The sequence below is a fragment of the Ochotona princeps genome, chromosome Y (assembly GCF_030435755.1).
Source record: "Ochotona princeps isolate mOchPri1 chromosome Y, mOchPri1.hap1, whole genome shotgun sequence".
Taxonomy (NCBI): domain Eukaryota; kingdom Metazoa; phylum Chordata; class Mammalia; order Lagomorpha; family Ochotonidae; genus Ochotona; species Ochotona princeps.
Window position 1 is genome coordinate 57978 of NC_080866.1, and position 17150 is coordinate 75127.

The 17150-nt window shown below is 45.1% G+C and overlaps 1 protein-coding gene across 2 annotated transcripts in view; it reads right to left on the reverse strand.

The window, feature by feature from the left end:
- Positions 1–4327: 4327 nt before the first annotated feature.
- Positions 4328–17150, reverse strand: part of LOC131477944 (ankyrin repeat and SOCS box protein 9-like) — a 29289-nt gene continuing 16466 nt past the window's right edge. Inside the window, exons 3-7 of one of the 2 annotated variants that reach the window (XM_058659370.1) lie at positions 13252–13359; positions 11702–11852; positions 10347–10481; positions 8800–8991; positions 4328–4514 (exon numbers count right to left, since the gene is read on the reverse strand). In XM_058659370.1, coding sequence (XP_058515353.1) covers positions 4390–4514; positions 8800–8991; positions 10347–10481; positions 11702–11852; positions 13252–13359 — 711 coding nt within the window. In that variant the 3' untranslated portion in view covers positions 4328–4389. Of the gene's footprint in view, positions 4515–8733; positions 8992–10346; positions 10482–11701; positions 11853–13251; positions 13360–17150 lie in introns of both variants that reach the window. The other variant, XM_058659371.1, reaches the window with a different exon arrangement.

Here is a 17150-nt window from a genome sequence, read left to right on the forward strand (position 1 = left end):
AATATTCTTTAGATATTCTTGACATCTGCTTAAGGATCAGTTAGTTTTATTTTAAAATCCAGAATACAGAGAGTAAGAGGTTTCCATAAATAATTAATGCAGATCTTTAAGAAAGTTTTGAGGCAACTTCTGTGAAAAATAAAGTTAAAACATCTAGAAGAAATTAAATTGCTCTTATTTTTACTAATGTTGAATGTTTCCAATTAGGCCACTACTTATAAATCTCAAAACATTAAATAGCAAAGATGTATGAAAAGACATCCTATTCCTGAATTCTTAAATATATTTTCAGGGCTCAGCATGATGTCTCAATGGTTCCTTGCAACCGTTGAGATCCCATATGGGTGCCACTTCTAATCCTGACAGCCCTGCTTCCCATCCAGCTTCCTACTTGTGGCCTGGGAAAGTAGTCAAGGATGGTCCAAAGCCTTGGGACCCTGCATCCACAAGGGAGATCCAGAAGAAGCTCCTGGCTCCTGGCTTCAGATCAGGTCAGCTCTGGCCATTGTGGCCACTTGGGGAGTGAGTCATCGAATGGATGATTTTTCTGTTTCTCCTCTCTGTAAATCCGCTTTTCCAATAAAAATTCTTAAAAAAAATTTAAAGAGTGGAAAAGACCAGTATTTGTTTCTACTTGAAGAAAGAAAAAAAAAAAAAAAGAAACATTTTCCAGAGTGGAAATATAAACAGGATATATTGAAATATGTAGGATTAAGAATCACAAAATTGCTTTACTGTCATATATAGGGTTTCTGCTTGGGTACAGTCCTTTGAGGAAGTGAAATAATTGAGATCACAATTTTTAAAAAGGGGTTTTTTTTTGTTTTTGTTTTCATTTTGTTTTGAGAATGAAGCAACCTAAGTCGCCCTGGCTGACTCCCAAGCAGCCTTAACACATACATTTAAATATCTGCCTGTAAGTTGGTTGGGTCCTTTTAAAAGTGTGCAATCAATAGAGAGATTGGCCCTTTTTGTCTAAGTTAGAATGCAAAATTTTGAATAACAAGACTGGTTCATCAAGAGACAAATTGTGTCAAGAACTAATTCTGGTTTATTAAGGCCGCTTGTAAATCAACCATGACGCCCAGAGCAAAGCTTTACCCCTGATGTCTGATAAATCTGGATAAATGAATTAATAAGTTAGCACATTGGCAATGCCAGGAAGGCTGCAGATGTAGCAACTAACAATCCCAGCCATCTTGTCAATTTCAAACCATAAGAATGTGTTATTAAATAAGAATGTGTCACTGCTTCCTCCTGTAAGTTTGGCCTTTTTAGAAAAATTTAACAATTTCACCACTTCATTTTCCGTGTTGTAGCTTTGTTGTTTCCTTTTTAGGAAGATATGCGAATAAGAATGATGTGAAGGGGAGAGATAAAGAATAACTGTAAGGAGTGTGGGTAAGTGTGGCGCTAGGAAATATAATGAACTCCCTTTCTTCAGTAGCAGGGAGACTCTCAAGGACTGCCATTTTGTAATAACGAAGCTGATCAAGTGTGAGTAACTAACGTGCAACATTATATGCTAGGATATCCTCCCCTTGTGCCAATTTACATAATGGTGCCTTTACCTGATCTCTACAGGGGTACAGTTATTCAGGAGAGTTTAAGACAACTATTTTATGATGCCTTTAGTCTACCATAAATCTAATTACAAAACTGAAACCTCATCTCAGCGTTTCTCCTATTTCTAAAAGCTTTGTACGCATGGTGGATAAAGTACTTCATGCATTTTCAGTTTAGCTAACACCTGAAGACGCTGAAAGCCAGGGGAATATCACTGCTGCTAACATCCATTGATTGAACAAACATTTGCTTGACTATGTGCGATGTGTGCTAAGGATACAGATGAATAAGCTATGACTACAGCCTAGGAACTGCAAACAAACATGCATGTAAACAAATAGCTCTACGATGCGAAAGGTAAGCTCTGCGGAACATTAGTTTTCAGATTTGTTCAAATTGCTCAGTTCCTTGAGGCTATAGCACTGAGGTCCTCTTTTCATTGCTGGCTGTCAACCAGCAACTGGACTTTTATTTTAGAGGCTTCCCACACTGATCCCGGCAGCTCCCCTTCCCATCCAGCTCCCTGCTTGTGGCCTGGGAAAGCAGTCGAGGACGGCCCAGAGCCTTGGGACCCTGCACCCGCATGGGAGACCACGAAGAGGCTCCTGGTTCCCAGCTTTTTCTCTGTCTCTCCTTCTCTGTAAATTGGTGTTTCCAATAAAAATTTTAAAATCTTTAAAAAAAAATAGTCTCATGAAGCTAAGTTTACATCCATAAGCCATAGATGAACATAGGCTGTCATTAAACAACTTTGATGGTAGTATTTACAAGATTGTACCACACTGATAAAGCGGCCAAAGGAGTTTTGCTGTTTGCAAATATAACCACACCTAAACTCATTGAAACAGCTATTTAAAAGACTTTTTTTCTGAGACTTGCTCAGGGAGGTAATCTGAAATTTCTGTCATTTGCAATGAGAGGTTGTGGTGATACTTTTCCCGTTTGTGGATTGAACATCTATTACATGATGTTCCAGGCAAATTGGTTAATTGCCTGGAATATTCAAGAATAAAACTGTAGTTCTAATAAACTCTAGTGTAATCTTGGGTTAAACCCCTTGGATCTGGAGGACAGATGATGATTGTAAGCAAGGTATCTTACAGGTAAGAAAACAGTCTATTTTTGCTAAATTTGTGGCTGTGCAAAGACAACCAAAGGAAAATGCCTGCAGCTCTTGAGCTCTTAGCAAATGGTTCTGTGTGCAGAGCAGAAGGTGCGGGAAGTGGTGTCTGCCAACCCTCCATGCGCAGACACAGGCATGCACCAAGTGTTACAAGTGAATTCGGTGAGTGAAGCGGACCAACAACAGGCTGCTGGGGTTCACTAGCTGGCTAAGCTCTGCACAGTACATTTAAAATGATCAGGTTACAAGAGAGAAGGAAAAAAAAAAATCCAACAGGAACAAGAGGGGGATTGGGTGCAGTCCTTTGTGAGTTATCGGGTACACTGGAAGAGTGAGGAGAGCCGATGTCAGTGAAATCTATCACGCCCAAGTTTTCATTCCTGAATGGAAATTTCCAGAGCCTCCATTGTAAACCATTTTGTGACAGGTCATTTATTAGAGGAACGACACTTCTGCTTATGTGACTAAGTGGCAACAGTGCCACCTGCTGGGGCACAGCTTGAGCATTTTAGAGCAATGGCCCAAAGTCTTTTTTTCTATAGTAAATTAACTTGAGAATCACAGAAAAATGACATTGGAAATATCTTCAAAGATCATCTAGGCCATATGTCATTTTGCAGTTAAAGATTTGCCTTAAGTAGTTACAATATTCTCTTTCTATTGACGGGATGGTGCTGCAAATTCATCCCTCAGTAGATAACCCCAGCAGCAGCCAGCAATGCTAGATTCTATCAGCTTCCTGTAAATGTGAAACCCAAAAAGCAGTTCAGAGCCCTTCATTGAGCATCTACAGTGCACTGTCCGACACAACTTTCTGCAATGATCTCTGCTGCTCGTGCTCACCAGCCACATGTGGTTGTTTAACACCGGAAATGTGGCAACTGACCTAGCAGAACAGGCTTGGTAAAATGGCTTAATCTCAGTGCACTTAGATTTTCCTAAGCAGCCCCGATGCACTAGTGCAGGGCTTCTCAGGTGTGGAGGCCACCCTGTGCACCGCAGAACATTGTATACAATCCCGGCCTCTACCCACAAGCAGCCACTAGACGCCCTCCCAGGTCATGACAATCAACGTGTCCACAGCCATTGTCAAGTGTCCCCTGGGGGCCACAGTCACATCCGGTTGGGAAGTGGTGCACCAGTAGCTGCTGCTTCAGGCACGCAGCCTTCTGTGGGAGGCAAAGAGCCTGCCCCTTCACCACAGCAGGGGTGCTTCTGAGACACAAGGAGGGGCTAAGCAACTAGACAACAAAGAGACATCTTTATCTTTCCTTCTCGTGCAGCAGAGATAGATCCACGCCAGTGACAGCAGAGCCTCCCATAGTGGAAACTCCCCAGGTGGGCCTCAGAAAGTCAATATTCCAATCTACGCTTCTGTCTTTGCGCAGGATAATCGGCTATATTGATCTCCCTGTATGCCCATGTCACGTCTGGAGGACAGTGGGTAGGGCCTACATGGTGGAAAAGGGACAGAATCCTCATGCAGTTCTGGATGCACACATGTTCCAAACAAGAGTTGTGACTGTGGACTCTCTTCCGTGCAAGACGCAAAGTCTTTCTGCCTTCTACCCAGTAATTCCACAGTAGCCACCGTGGGTCTATTAAAAATTAACAGCTCATTGAAAAAAACAACCAGGCTTGTACAACTCAACTTTATTTTTCAACTGCAGTGGCTATCACTCTCCCCAGCTCTGATGCACTCAGAGGTGAAGGAGAAACCGTTTCAGATGCGCTGGCAAGAGGAGCGTGCTGATGCCGTGATGCTGCCCAGCGCGGAAGCACCTGCGGATCCGCAGGCGGCACAACTGCACCAGCGAGGGCGGCCCTGCAGGGAGACCCGGAGGCAAGTCACAGTTGGCTTTCGCCTCGCTCACACTGCTTTGCTGCTGCTTTGCTTTTCCTTTGGGGGGGTGGGGGGAGCATACAAGGCAGAATTTTGTTTTACCAGGGGGAGGGGGTGGGCAGAAAGAAGGGATGGTGCATGTTGTGGTATAACTACCACCTGCAGTGCCAGCATCCTGCATGGGCAATAGTTCATGTCCCGGCTGCTCCACTTCTAGTCCAGCTCCCTGCTAATGCACCCTGCAGAAGCAGCAGAGGATGGCCCAAGTCCTTGATCCCCTGCCAAGTGGGAAACTCACGTGAAACTCCTGAATCCTGGCTTACATCTGGCCGAGCACTGCACACTGTGGCCATCCGGGAAGTGAACCAGCAGGTGGAAGATCTCTCCCACTTTCTTTGTCTCTCCTTCTCTCTAACACTGCCTTTCAAATAAATAATTTTTAAAATTTATTTATTTTTATTGCAAAGACAGACCCCCAGAAAGAAGGAGATACAGAGAGAATAATCTTCCATGTACTGGTTTACTCCCCAAGTGGCAGCAATGGCTGAAGCTGAGTCAATCTGAAGCCAAGATCCAGGAGCCCTCCCAGGTCTCCCACACAGATACAGGTCCCAAGGCTTTGGGTCATCATACACTGCCTTCCTAGACCACAAGCAGGGAGCTGGACAGGAAGTGGAGCAGCCGGGACACAAACCAGGCCCACATGGGACCCTGCTGCACGCAAGGCAAGGATTTAGCCACTACGGCATCGCACTAGGCCCTAAATAATCTTTTTCTTTTTTTTTTTTTAAACAGGAGATAATATGGTACTGCTTAAGAACTTCTGCTATATTTTGGTTAGTTGGTCAGTTGGAGGAATTTTTAGGCCATGTTCTCTTTTCTGGGACTTGTTGAAATGAAACTGTTGTGTTTTAATTTGTAACAAGGAGAAAGACATGTAAACTCTGGCCGCCCTAACAAAGGCCTAAGGAAGTAAACCTGGGAATTTCACAGCCAAACAAAAATTTCAACAATGAAAAAAATTCATGTTTAATGGTATTTCTTGCATTTATTCTTAAAAAAAAAAAACCAAGGGCCTAGTTCTAGGTGCAGCTTTTTTGATCTTTTGACTTCATAATTAGAACAATCTTAAGAAACACGAAGAGCTCTCAGTGAATCCTAGTAGAGTTTCCATCCTGGATTCAGAGCTATACCGTGTGTCTACTCTCTGGTGAAAAGCAACCAGCACATACAGGCTTTGTGCAAGCGGCTACACCCACGAGTTCACATCAGAAGACCATTGTTCTAAATAAGGGGCTCTGGCGGGGAAGGGAAGGAGGCCAGGGTATTTTGCTCCCTAGGGGATATTCAGCCCTGCCTGGGGGCCCTTTTGAGGAGGTGGTGCATCTGCTGAGCAGCGGCAAAGATCAGGGGCACCTGCAAAACAGACTCCAACAGCTGCAAACACGGAGAGTGGCCCGACTGCAACACTGTGTTCGGGTGAAAGGATGGGGGGAGGTTCCTGTTCCCACCACCCTCTGAATGGGACTGTAATAGAAGTTCCCTTTGGATTATTTCAGACAATAGCAGCAGCAAAATTCTATCCTTCAAAAATTCCACAAGGCAGCAGCCCTTGGTCAGGTCATACTTCAGAACCACCAGGGGAAGGGTCCCCTTAGATGGCACCGTATCAGTCCCCACCCCAGGGATGCTGCTTCCATTACTGCTGGCTGGCGCCTGAGAACCTGAATTTTTGCAAGGCATGTGCCGTCTGTCATATTGTGCAGCCAGGGCCAAGGATACAACTGAAAAGCTCTCATGGCCTCGATTCTCTATAACATCACCGCAGGTGACAGGTGAAACTGAGTTGCATATTTCTTAAGGGGCTGAGGTATAAGGAAAGGTGGAAATACAAAGGAATACAATCAAAGACAGAAATGCACAATTTCTTTCAGGCCATAATAGTATGCGCAGAAGGGCCCTCGTCAGTGTTTAGGACCCCTTCCGGATGGTGTTCAGGGTTCTCAAAGCCTGTAGTAGTGGACTGCTTCTCAATGTACTCAAGCCATGTACTAACCTACCGACCTAAGGTACTCCATGGGGAGACTGAACTTCATCTGATCTCATTAAGGAACACTGAAAGGAGTGACTCACCACCGATGCTCCATCTAGCCAAGCGCAAATGTGAAGAGGCAGGGGCTGATGAAACACGTGGGGAGCAAGACCTCACAGCAAGTGGGATCAAGCATGACAGGAAGCAGGCCATCCTTGCGAGGCCACTGTCACTGGCCGGCCGGCAGGCTAGCTACTGTTTACTGCAATCAGGATGACATACAGCAGCCATGGAACCCGAGCACAAAGCAAACCCCAGCTTTGCAGGCACCCACAAACATTTGGCAGCTCGGACCAATAATTAAATCATCGAACTGCATATTTATAAACTCACATATTCCTCTGGGTCTCAGTTTCTTTTTGGCCCCTACACACTCACAGTGTCTGAAGGTCAAAGTGTATTTAAGACAATCCTGCTGTGCTGGGCTAAGACATTTTTCACTCCTCATTATGTAAAACATTGCTTTAGATTTTATAAAGAAGGGTGGGGTGGTAATACTAAAATCCTTTCTCCTTTCCTCTAAAGCAGAAAAAACCCTGCCCTTCCTAATGCCCATGCAAAAGCCAACACACACTGTGGTTGGGTCTCACCCAATGTTCTGTCATTTAATCTTAAGTCCCTTCCTTGAGCACAAAGAAACAGATGAAGTGAATTGCCAGGAGCACTCAGCAGCAGAAATTGCTGTGTTAAATCCACAAGTTGGGCTTTGTGCACCTGCCTGTGCCCATTTCCATGGGTGGGTGTGCAGCCTGTAGAGAGGTAACCACACCCAAACTCGAAATGCCACTCGTGGAGGCAACAGAAGTGGCACTTAATAAAACATCAGGAATCCTTATCTACCCTGTGCCAGTGTAACCTGAAGAAATGCAAAGTAACTCTTGGGAATTCACATGCAAGGCAAAAGCCAGTGTAGACAACGTGCAAATCGGAGGACTGTGTGCTGAAGAAGGGAAAAGAGGCAGCCCGTGTGACAATTTGAGGGGGCCTCGGGGTCTTCTTCCTTTGTAGATCCCTTTCCCAATTCAAAAAAAATGAAAATTGTATTTTACAGTGGTGTTGGAAGAAAGATGGATATAATATAGGTTGAGCTTTAGTTACTTTCTGCTTCCAATTTTACAAGAAATGAAGACATTTCTTGTGAGCCCCAAGGCACTGTGCCATCTGTGCCTGAAAGAGAAATCAACCCTGTATACATAGAGCAGTTTTTGAAAACAGGAGATCATCAAAATGTACAATTGCCCAGTGATTATTCCACTGCTGGATAGAAAAGGACCCAACCGGTCAGCTTGTTGGGTCCGGGCCAGTCTTCCCTGTACTCTCCCATGGCCTCACAGGGGAACATAAGCCTTGCCTGGCAATGCTTCAAGGCAGATGGCCACCCACAAACACTCTGGGGCAGTGGGGGATCACAGAAAAGCCCAGCTGACAGTTTTTGCCTCCAGCCAGCTGCACTTCTCAGCAAATAGGGAGAAAATAGGCAGATTACAAGACAGTGGAATCCTTGCCATAGAGCAGCCTGCTCCAAGCATCCTAGCAGCCCTACCAGTTAGTGCAGCCTACAGGCTGGAAAGAAAGCAGGTGTGGAGCTGGCTGCTCATGCGCCTCTATGGGCAATTAAGACAGCAAGTGAATTTTTCTTCAACCTGAGCTGAACCCTCAACACCCAAAGAATTTCTAGTGGCTTCTGTGAAGAACAGCCATTTTTTACAGATGAAAGAGTTACTGTTGGTTAAGCAAGAATCATACATTTCTTTGGATTGGTGTGATTCCTCAAAGAAATGTCTTACACTCTTAATTGGCTGCACTTTAATCTCAGAAACCAAATGCCCAAAAGTTTGGCCCATCTGTTAACATCCAGGGGTTTCACATAGCCCCCGAGAGGCTTCTCAATTCTTGGAAAACTGATCTACCCCAGGTAGGAATATTAGATCATTCCAAACAGCCTGTCTCCAACAGGCTAAACATCAGGACAGTCATTTACTACATAACTAGTGTTGTATCTCTTTTTGTTGTTGTTGTTGCATTTGTGTTGTATCTCTTTACTCAATTAGCTCAACTGCCCCATATTTGGTGCTAACAGAGAACTGGAAGTTAGAACTCAAAAAGTACCTGCCTCCTACTAAAGTCCATAGGCATCTAGGGTTGGGACTTAAGGTTCAGACAAGGGAGAGGCACCTTCTCTCTGCAAGAAGAGCTGCATCACTGGACTCCCCGGAGGCGCCAGCTCTGCAGGTCGCTTGCCCTCAGCGTTCTTGGCCTGGGGGTTTGCCCCGAAGTCCAGGAGCAATCTGACTAGCTCCACACTGGATGCCACGGACGCTGCATGAAGAGGAGACTCCAGACCTCGGCCCTGGTTCACATTTGCTCCTAAACAGGCACAGGAATTAAATGAGTCAGCGAGAAGCAGAGTCTAACCATGTACCTTCCCAAAGTCCCTGAGTCAAGGGGGTCCCTGCAGAAAAATGGAGATAACTTGATTCCATTTAATAATGTGGGCTTAGGCTACACATCCAATCCAGTGGTATTTTCCCCATATTATTAAATGCACCTTTGAGCACTATATACATAGACATGACAAATACAAGCAAAGTTGTGGTGACATGAAAGCTGAACATTTAATGGAACCAACAATGAGACAGAACCCAGAGTGAGACTTGATGGTAAAACTCATCTATGAGAGCAGCCAAGTTCCCACGCTGAGCAGTTGCCACAGCATTTACAACTTGGCACTTGGGATTCTGTGCTCTGCACTCTGAAAAGCAAACGACTCAAGGGGCAGCTCCTATAGTAGGCGGCTGATCCCAATGTCACAAAGCAAGTGGGCTTCTGCTCATCAGCATCCCCACCTAACTGTACCAACACACTCAACAAATTCTCCTCCCAGCCCACATCCTGGCTCTCCGTGGCATCTGCAGGTATGTGTTCTTCACCTTGCACACTGTCCCTCTAGGGAAATAAGAATCTGTGTGCACATAAATATAAACTGGATCAGTCTTCCAAGCGCTCCACTCCATGAAAGATGACAAACATTGAACTTGCCTGGGTAGGAGTTTAGATAGTGCTGTGTGTGTGTGTGTGAGAGAGAGAGAGAGAGAGAGAGACTGAGTGTTTGAGGAATGAATCTCCTAATTCATAGCAATGGCTTCTAAATGAGTAGACGGAATAAGGACAACAACAGCATTCAGTGGCAGGAGCAATGCCTTGAGTCTTAAGAGCGGACAGGACTCAAATAATGAAAGCAGTGATGCAGTGGTGTCCCAGGTGTTGAGAAGGCAGCTGGACAGTAGCAAGGAAGGGAATAAGAATAGTGGCACACAGATCTTTCCCAAGAAAATGTAATATTTACAATGCACTAAAAATGGGATGAGTTCAATTTCCAAATCAGAGAACTAAAACAGGCCCGAGAGCAGAAGACTCAGCCCAAATCAAGCAAGTCTACAAGTTATGCAGGTCGTAATACTGTGCGTGCTCAGTGAAAGACAAACAGAGCAGGATGAAGAAACTAGTCATCATCACCATCATCTAGTTTCAAATGTGAGAACAGAAGTTCAAACAGTGTAAAACAGGGCCCCGTGGGAACACAAGAACGTGAACCCTAATTCTGCCCAACTCTGTCACCCCCCTCTCTTTGCTCCACTACCATGCAAATAAACTTCAAATATATTTAATTTAGTTATTTGCTATCCTTGGGGTGTGTGTGTGTGTGTGTGTGTGTGTTTTACCTGACTCCAGGAGTTTCTTGGCACAGGCTAGCTGCTGGTTTTCACAAGCCAAATAGAGAGGAGTTCCCAAGTGACTGATGTTGTGGTCAATGTTGCCCCCATGAGCTACGAGGGACTCGATGCACTCCACATGACCTGCAGCCCCAGACAAGAGAAAAATAGTCACCATCCAAATTCTCTTGAAAAGCAAATCATCATCCCTAGGTTTTGTGTGCTTAAATTTGTTAGCAACTTTTCCAGGGACAAAGGCCATTTTCTTTACTTAGAACAGGGAATGACTTCAGAGTACATTTGAGCTTGCTAGCCTCAGCAAAGAGCCAGCAACCACTGCCCTTTATCAGTTGTTGGGCTTTGCAACTGGTACCAAGTACAGAAATGGAAGAGGGAGTCGCAGAGGACTGGAAGAAAAGGGCCTGAAGGTACACTTGCTGAAGACCTGGGGGGACAAGGGGGCTGGTGACTCCACACCAAGGGCAGGCCTGGGGAAATGGACACAAGCCAGCCTTAGAAGGGCCTGCTAAGCCCACCACAAGTAGAGCCCAGTTTACCCAGTCAGGCTCAGTAAAGGCTGACTCACTCTTTTTAATCCAGACCATCACTGCTTCCAGAGTTCTTTTAGAATTCTTCCATCATTTCTAGGTGCCCAGCGAATCAGTGGAGTTAGCATGGCTCCTAATCAATAGCTATCAATGCTGTGGGAGTTCGTCACCACCTGCATTGGGCCAGTGAGAGAGGAGACCTTTCTGTGAAAACCCTCTGGCAAGGCATGGGGAGGACAAGGAGGATGCTAAACATCAGAGAAACGCAAAATTTGCAATTTTGTTTTTCATCTCCAAACTAAGAATATATATATATAAAATGGTGGCTTTATGAAAAGAATGATCTGAAAGTGTACACAATATCTAATGGTTCCAAAAGCTGAAGGTTTGTTTCACTTGGCAAACTTACCATGGCCCTTCAACAATGCTACTTAAGGCCTGAAAACAGAAGAATATAATTTGTTTTGGAAAAAAACAACTTGATTTTACTGGACTCCTAGGTTCTTCAATATGTTCCACAAGTACTGGTGGACAGTCTGCTCTGTTATGGCTTGGCCCAGGACCAGTATTCTCAAAGGAAGATTCTCAAATATACTGTGTGTCCTAGTCACCTGGAGGTTGCTAAATCCAACCCAGGTGACCTGCCATGGTGACTGACTCACTGCAGCTTGAGTGGGGTCGAGACGTGTGCATTTGCAACCCAGGTCGTGTTGAAACTGCTGGTCTACTGAAGTAGTCCACTGACTTCTCTAAAATACGTGTGCTGTCTCCCAGCCCTCCTGTCCCTGGTAGGTGTCCCTGGAAGGCAAGACTCACCTCTCTTAGCAGCTTCGTGGATCGGGGATGCCAGATCACTCTTGGGCTGGGGGCTGGCTCCATGTTGCAACAGCAAATTCACACAAGCCAGACTGCCACTGACACAAGCATTAAACAAGGGAGTGTGCCAGTCCGTGGTGATGCCATTCACCTGCAAAGAAAAGCTCCAGGAGGAAGACAGGCTGCAAGGGGTCCTGCCTTCAACCCTCAGTTCCCTCGCCTAGGAGCTATTAGGTAGCATCTCTGGGCCTTAACCAAATGACATATAGACTGCAAGGTGTCCAAAGCATCACCACATACTGTTTTTTCTTTATCCTTCCTGGGATCAAGACTCTGAAATTAGTTAGGATCATTTTAATAGCATATAAACCAATGTCTTTATTTCTAATTTCCATCCTAGACCTATCCCACATCAATGCAGTATCGTCAGCACAGCCAGAATCATCCAAAACTGCTAACAATTGTAACTTTTAAAGACATTGCTTAGATACAGCTGTGGAGTTTATACTTGTGAAAGATTTTATTCAACTCATCCTTTAATGGAAGGAGCTGGTAAAATGTCTAGGCACTGAAGTCCATTTTCAAATATGAGACGTTTTCAAGAAGTCGATGGAAATGTGTTTATTAAAATCTGTGACTAGGTTTCATTTCTTCAGCCAAAAGTAAACTTATCAAATAAATCTGTTTCTCCACGAACTTCTTGAAGTGCCTTCATAGATGCAGAATGGTTAATATCCTAGGACCAAACAGCCATGTTTGGGGCCATTTCTCCTAAGCTGGAAATCCTCAACACTTGTAAGCCAACATCTGGCCTCACAGCCTTAGGTCTATCGTCAAACCCTAACCAGCAAAGCAGAATAAAGGTGTATTCTTTAACGTCTTTAATTCTTTGGTGGCACTATGAAGGCTCTCTTGTGACCTCAGAACAAGGCCCGTTTCCTCAGTGTGCATGAGGCCGCTGGTGCTCTGACCCATCTAACCCACTCTACTCTCCTACCATAAGGGAGGAGTTGGAATTTGCTCACTTGCACTTCAAAGTATTTTCATTTGCTGTTCACAGTAGGCAGGCAGCCCACAATTGCCCCGGAACCACCATTCAGCACACCAACTTCAACAGGTTCTTTAAGCCTCAGCCTAGACAGTGGTTCTTCTACCCCAGGAAACATATCCCTTAGCAGCACACTGTGCGCCTCCTCCCATCGCCTGCCAATCCTCGAATCTGGGCATGCCCACATGACTTGCTGTGGCCAAGCAGTGACAAATGTGATGCAAGCAGAGCGCTCGTCCCTTTTGGCTGCTCTTGCAATCTCAACTTTCATGTGAACAAGCCTAGGCTGCCTACTCACAGATGAAAGACCACACAAGGATTTTGTTTTCCCAGACATTCCAGGCATCCCAGCCACGTGTCACATGCTTTCCGCAGTATTTTAATTCTTTTCCAGTCATAACAGTGAAGGCACAAGTCTACCAGCTATTTAGTAGTAAGTGCCCAATAGAAATTTCTTTCTAGCTCAAAACTCAGTATTTCATCTTATCCCTGGGATACTTACCTGGGCTCCATGCTTCAATAAAAGGTTTGCACACAGGAGATGGCCTCCCAGGCAGGCTTCGTGGAGGGGCGACACGCGATCTGCGGTGATGAGGTTCACAGGCCAGCCCTGAGAGGGGGAATGACTAGAATGAGGGGTGCGAAGCAACAGTGCCCTGCAACTGCGTGCTCTTCCGTCACAATCACATCTAACCTAGCTCCAAGTCTGACAGTAGGCTCAGGGAGCGCAATGAAAGAAAAAAAACAAAGGACCTGTCAGACACACAGCTTGGCAGGACACATTGTAGATCCCTTTTCAAAATGCTTGGACCAGATTCTGGAATATTGGCGTATACATAGTGAGTTACCTAGGGGACGCGGTGCAAGTCTAAACATGAAATTCATTTATGCTTATGCATGCCTTATTCCTATAGCCTGAAGGTACTTTTATGCATTGTTTTTATAATTATGTGCATGAACCAAAGTTTCCCAAGGTGCAGCTTTCCATGGATGGGCATTGTGTTGGCACTCAAAACATCTCCAATTTGGCAGCATTTGGGATTAAGGATGCATCAACAGGACCATGTGGATGCCTACAAACTGAAAAACTGGCTCATCAGTATAGGCATTCAATAAGTACTTTAAAAATGTAAGAGAGCTTCAAAACATTTATGGAAAATATGTGATACGAAAAACCCTAGGGTCCAGCATGATGGCTCAAATGGCTAATCCTGCACTTCCAAGCAGAATTCCATGTCCCAGCTGCTCCACTTCCCATCCAGCTCCCTGATTGTGGCCTGGGAAAGCAGTCGAGGACGGCCCAAGGCTTTGGGACCCTGCACCCGCGTGGGAGACCTGGAAGAGCTCTTGGCTTCTGGTTTACGACTGGCTCAGCTGTGGAGTGAACCAGCAGATGTAAGATCTTTCTCTCTTTTCCAAGCAACAAAGCAATTTTGTGTATATATAAAAGATCTTTCTCTCTGTCTCCTATCTGTAAATCTTCCTTCCCAATAAAAATAAATAAATCTTTAAAAAAATCACAATGTGTGCATTTCAAAAAATTTTCTAGTAAAATATCAATTGAATGAATTTTCTGAGTCACCTTTCTATACAAGATATTCATGGAGGGCCTGGTGCAGTAGCATAGTGGCTAAGGTCATCGCCTTGAACATGCCAGGATCCCATATGGGCGCCAGTTCTAATCCCGGCAGCTCCACTTCCCATCCAGCTCCCTGCTTGTGGCCTGGGAAAGCAGTCGAGGACGGCCCAAAGCCTTGAGATGCTGCACCCGTGTGGGAGACCCGGAAGAGGTTCTGGGCTCCTGGCTTCAGATTGGTTCAGCTCTAGTCATTGCAGCCGCTTGGAGAATGAATCAATGGATGGAATATCTTCCTCTCTGTCTCTCCTCCTCTGTATATCCAACTTTCCAACAAAATAAAATAAACCTTTAAAAATTATGTAAATGCATCAGACAGGTGGTTGGGAGCCATGTCTGGGTTTGGATGTTGGGCAAAAGACAACCACATGCACAATTGGTCAGTGAGGCAAAGCAAGTGAGTGGCAGCCACAGCTGGGGAGGGGCACATCACCTCCAGAAGTGCACAGCTTCCCCACCCATCTCAGGGTGGCAATTTCTGCCAAGATTCCTCCCAGCTCTCCCCAGCCCAGCCAGCTCATCGAACATTGGGCCTTGTCTGATAGTGACATAGATGATGCGGGAGAGAAGAAAATGAGCTTCAATGGCCTGCCTTGCATGTCTCTGACCTGGGAGATCCAGGTGATTCCTGTCGTCTTAAATTCACAGTCCCCCCACTGCTCCCCCACCTAACCCTGGGATCAACTTCTGAGGATAATGCGCTCTCCAGGGGACAGCTCATAGCTCAACCCCAGCAACACATGAAAGCCCTTGGAACACATTCTCCTTCGCTGCAGGACACTTGTGCAATAACAGTACTTTTCCCTGGAACTTTAATTGCATGGTTAGTTTAATTAATAATTCAGTAATATATCGCACCTTTTCTCTCCAGAGTATTTAAAAGTTGTCTAAAACCCTTCCAATACATTGCCTCACGCACCATTATCCCTGACACACATTATTGTACTTTTGTGAGCATTTATGACTCAGACCCCTAATCATCCTTTGGCTTTTGCCATGATTGGCAAGTTCACACAGTTTGAGACACCCAGTCATTCTGGCCCCTCACACCTGAATCTATAGGTGCTCCAATGCATAGCCTGTCCAGGGTTCTGGGAGCCTCGCCATATCCAGCTTGTGAAGCAAATTCCAGTGCTATCCACAGGGAGGGAAGAGACTCTTCTCCACCTCCATTGCCCCAGATCCCATGTATACCTGATGAGCAGTCGACAAATGCTGCCTGGCCCCCTGGGTGACTGCACTCATCCCTTCCCGAGCACTACACCCATGGAATCCGCAATGTGGCATCTGCTATCTTATTTTATTCTAGGCACTATTATTTTATGGTTTCACCAGAGACAGACCCTGCAAGATTTGTTCTCAAGTCTTTTTCATCCCCCTCACTGCTCTGTGCTCATCCAATCTCTTCCCCTCACTGCTAGAATACACACAAAATTCACACACGAAATGGTAACTGCATTTTTTTCTCTGTACAAAGGAAAATGTCCTTTAAGGAGCAATTTTTGTTGTTATTCTACTGTGAGATGTGTCCTCCAGTCATGGCCGCCATGTGTGAACCAACATTTAGATGTTTATATATATATAAATGCAGATGAATGAAACACAATAAAGAAATTATTCACAACAGATATCATGTTCACCTCACATTACATATTCCCGTTACAATGAGGCTCTTTTCAAGCTCCTTCTAAAAATGCAGGGCCTTATTTATAGTTCCCATCAAGCTACAGCTCTACTTTTTTATAGCTGTACTTTAAATGAACTTTGGTGATTTGTCTAAATTATTGACAAATCTAAATAATCATAAGGTACTCTTTAATCCATAGCTTCACACAGCATCCAGTCCGCAGAGGGTTCTCCGTTAAAAGCAATGTTGATTGACAGCTTATCTAATCTCATCCAATGGCCAGCAACTCTCTTGGATGGGTCGCTGGGGCTGGGAAGTATCGGAGCACCATGGGTAATATAGTGCTCATTCCACGGCCCCTTTCTTTCCCAACCTAAGATTCCACAACCACCCAGACTGGACCAGCTGACCACGAGCAAGATCAGGCTTTGCCCTTTTCCCAGTCCACAGCTGCTACTTCCTTCTGGAACTCTCACTAGAGAGGAAGTTTCTGGGCAGCTTCTCACTCACATTCTTCAGACGGTCCCACTCTTTCCACTTGACCAAGATTCGAGCCGTTTGATGTCCCATTGCTGTTTTCCTTAGCTTCACCTGCAAAATCCCTTCATATTTTCCCCAATCTTCTTTTTCTGTTCTCATTATTTTTTCTCATTACTTTGAAGGAGAAATGCATGAGGATGAGCCTTCCCAGCCCCCCTTCCCCGCAGTCTCTCCTCCTCCCCATGCTCTTCTGTAACCCATGCTCCCATGTGTTGGTGCCCCACACTTCTCTTCAGGCACAATTCACTATCTTTTCTTCCTTTCATTGGCCTTTCTTCTCAAAAAAAGAAATTGCCTAAACCCATGGTGTCTCCTTTCACCCACTCTCTCCTCATACACCCATACAAGCCTGCCAAACTGTGTTTAAAGATCACCAGTGAACTCCTCCTTGTCGAATCCCACCCACCTTGCTCTGCCTCTGGCTCCTTCTACCTCAGTTAGCCTTCTCTCGGTTTCCATGTTCTTAAACCCTGAGAGGTCAGAATCCTAGAATCTTTCCTGGCTTCCACCCAAGGATTCTTCGTCAAGTTACTAAAAAAACAGTTCTCACAATTCACTCAGCGTGAAGAATTTACTGAGAAACTTCCTAGTCTTGGCT